Below are 3,485 nucleotides of genomic sequence, written 5' to 3'. Positions count from 1 at the left end.
ATGAACGACTTCATTGAGCCTGGAATGCAGTATCTCAAGTCATGGTTAACGCCCGTCCGAGGAGCACGTCATCCCCAGCAATAGCTCGAACAAAATCTCAATCCTCTAGTTGAAAATCTCTCGTGTCTAAAATCAAGCCTCAAACCTCCATTCACGAACGATGCCTACTCTTCAATTCTTGATGGTGGTAATGTATACGTCACTCGTACCACAAACCTACCTTTTAACCCTCAATCAATACGAGAAGGAACTATTCCTCTAGAAAACACGTACCATGTGTTCCAGTGGCATCCTACTCTGAAACTGACAATATACTACATTGTTCTAGTACACCGAACAATTCACCACAATAGTAAGAAACTCAAGGGTATCAAGCATAGCTCAATCAGCACGTTAGCGACAATTCCTCATATCCACCATGTGTTGCGACCCCATGAGGCGAAGGAAACAATATCATAATTTACCTAAGTCCGAAGCATGTTGAATTGGATATATGTCTATCCGTAAGTATCACCATATCTCATAGCCAAGACAGTCACCAGTCAAAACACATATAGAAGCGAGGACATTCAAGTCTCATTCAATTGCGGGAGTTCACCGAGTCCCAAACTGTCAAAGGCATAGCAGAAAAAGCCTCCATCAATAATCGTGAACATAAAAAGCCAAACCTTCCCCCCAATCTCCAAAACAGAATGATGTCATGTTGAATTGGCTCACAGGTTTCTTCGGCTTCCAAATAATTCAAAAGAAGTGTAAATCAAGAAGAACAAGATCCTCATAACAGCAGAGAAAAAAAAGTCTATCTTTGCAAGTTAAGCAAATCCCGTTCCCTTTATATGTTCCCTCATGTTTTTTGTTATCGGTGTCCCATTAAAAAGCCCGAGCAAATCCCGTCTAAAACGCCATCTAATGCTTAGCGGTGACCTTGTCACCGGTGATCTTCTCAACATAAGCCTTGGCCCTATTTTCCGAGATAAGCACGTTAGTAAGTCTGTATCCACAAACAAGAGGAATCTCGCTAAACGGGCCAAGTGAAACTCACATATCGCCAAGGGCCACCATGCAAACCGTTTGCCAAACGCCCAAACCAATACGCGGGGTAACGCCGCGGTACAGACCCTTAAGTCCGTTCGTCTCATAGATATACTTGAAAGTGTTTCCGACCGTCATCTTCTTGGGTCGGTTGGGATCCTCCTTCTTACTCTGCATTTCCACACGGATAACCTCGATGGGCTGGTTCCAGGCAGAGAGACCACCACCGATGGTCGAGGACAGGATCTTCTCGGCTATGCTGAGATTTTCACCGTGCTCCTTGCCGGTAACACGGCGGATACCTTGCTCGGCGGCACGGGACAGACCGAAGCGGGATCCCCAGTTGGTCATCTGGCGGATGGCCACGGCATTGACACCCTTGTTGATACCGCGGATACCCTCCTTTCGGTAGATGTTCATAAACGTAGTGAAGGTGCTGGGGGGCTTCGCGCCGCCAGCAGCGATCTTGTGCTGGGTGATCTCGACCGTCTTCATGCAGGTGCAGAAGCCCATGGTGGCATAAGCCTGGGCGACACCGCCGGCGACACCACCGAAAATTCCACCACCGAACTCGGAAGCGCCAGCAGCCCGAGCGTAGTATTCGGCCTCGGAAGCGACGAAAAGCAGCACGGCGCCTTTGGTCGAGGCCTCGATCCAGGCCCAGGGAATCAATCCCTGGTAGACTACGGAGGGGTAGCAAGGTCAGCGACGAATTGGATCATGTGGCGCATTCTGTGACTTTGATGGAAGGTCATATTGCCTTATCAAGATGACACAGCGATACTGAGTGATGTGTGGTGTGCGGATGGCGGTGAGCAGAGATAAGAAAAGAAATGGCGCTTACATCCAAGGGGACCGCCGCGACCCCAGACGCGACCGAGAGCGTTACCAAAGCTGTCACTTCGGTTCGCGGCCATGGTGGTCTTGACGACCTCGAGAGGTTGTCCGAGGGTGGTGACCTCGAAAAGGTTGAGACCGGCGCCAAGCAACAAGTTGGAGAACTTGATGGGCTTCTTCTCAAGCTTCTTCTCCGTCAAAGGAGGCGCCATACCGGCCGGAGTAGCAGCGGACATAACTCGTCGTCGTAACTGGGGAAGGGGGCCTGACCAAGGCAATCGGGTGCTTCGTCGCGAGGAGGAGAGGGAAAATCCGGAGATGGATGGGAAAATGAAGGGTGTGTTTGGTTGATGGAAGAGGCAAAGGAAAGCTGGCTCTTTGTATCGTGAGGCTGACGGGAATAAATGTTGCGAGAGTGTACAGTAGGTAAGCTCTAGCAACTCCAGGGTTAGTGGGGGCAGCGGGCAACGGACAGTGAACAGTGGGCTGTATGGGCTCTGTATGAGCTCTGCTATGGGGCAGAATTGGGGGACGCCAAGCTGAGGGACAGAAGTCCACATGTGCCTAATTGGTTAGCTTCCCGATCTATTCCACATGGAGAAGGCTAATTATCTTGAGCGGGTCTCCAGGACAGGTAGCCTGATTGGCACGTCGGGCCACCGAGACTCGCATACTCACAGGCCGGGCAGGTTACCGACGTGTACCGAGCAGCCACGGTTACATAGTACGTGACGGTAAGAACTCGAGGCAGCTCGGAACATGTGCCATCATATGCTACCGTACACCTCGCAGTCATCCGAACCCCATTGCCCTCTGGTGGTCCTGCGCTAAGGGACCTCCGACTTGCGATGTTGGATGTTGGCGCATGCGAAACCCGAGCACAACCAACTCTTCTTTATCGTGAAATGGTGATAATCGGCGAGGAGTATATGATTCCATATCAGACCTAACCCTATCTGCCCTGCCTACTCTATTGTGTAGTGTATTTACCTGTGCACCTACCCATGTTCAAAGGCCTGGAATTTACCGACAAATCAACGAAGTACGTGTAACTACCTCGTCTACATAGGTAATTATATATGGTAGTACGGAGTATACCGCTATCTATTGTACCTACTACCCGGCCGAGCCCGGCCTATCTGCTCACTATTAATACTACAACTGATAAGTAATGTGTAAACTTGTTGTAAGTAGGTAGGGATCTGATTTCAAAATGATAGCGCCCGTTGAGCTCCATCCATGTACCTGCACGTCCCGCCAGTCGGCCAATATATGTAGGTAGGTAGGAATGTAGACGAGGATCCCCGCCCATACCACCACTCACAAATGTAAAATCGGGTAACGAGCGAGAATTTCTTTCGACACCAGACAATTGGCAAATGCCTATCATCTTTTGATCGATTCCTTCCTCAACGGCAGCTAAGCCAAAGGTAGTACGGCCGGCACAGTAAGCTCTCTTTTTCGCCTTACCTCATCTCATCTCATCGCAATTCCGTCCCAACTTATCCGCCAAGGGCCCATATTATCCGCGCTATCGGCGCTCAACATTTCGGACTTCCCCCAAAAGTAGTATACCAGCACCCAGACCCCTGGGAGCAGAAAGCCTGAGCGGCCTT

General features: G+C 50.1%; 1 protein-coding gene across 1 annotated transcript; it reads right to left on the bottom strand.

Moving 5' to 3' along the window:
- Positions 1 to 392: 392 nt before the first annotated feature.
- Positions 393 to 3,015, bottom strand: F5B22DRAFT_599099 (mitochondrial carrier domain-containing protein). The gene is made up of 3 exons (XM_047974428.1): positions 1,877 to 3,015; positions 1,043 to 1,715; positions 393 to 961 (listed from the first exon to the last, which is right to left on the bottom strand). The coding sequence occupies exons 1-3, from the start codon at positions 2,427 to 2,429 to the stop codon at positions 907 to 909; spliced, it is 1,281 nt and encodes a 426-aa protein (XP_047832525.1). The 5' UTR covers positions 2,430 to 3,015; the 3' UTR covers positions 393 to 906.
- Between the last annotated feature and the right edge of the window lie 470 nt (positions 3,016 to 3,485).

Source organism: Xylaria bambusicola, assembly GCF_022495145.1.
Source record: "Xylaria bambusicola strain CBS 139988 unplaced genomic scaffold F5B22scaffold_12, whole genome shotgun sequence".
Lineage (NCBI taxonomy): Eukaryota > Fungi > Ascomycota > Sordariomycetes > Xylariales > Xylariaceae > Xylaria > Xylaria bambusicola.
The sequence above is the reverse complement of the archived record's forward strand: the minus strand, read 5'-3'. Positions and strand labels throughout refer to the sequence as shown.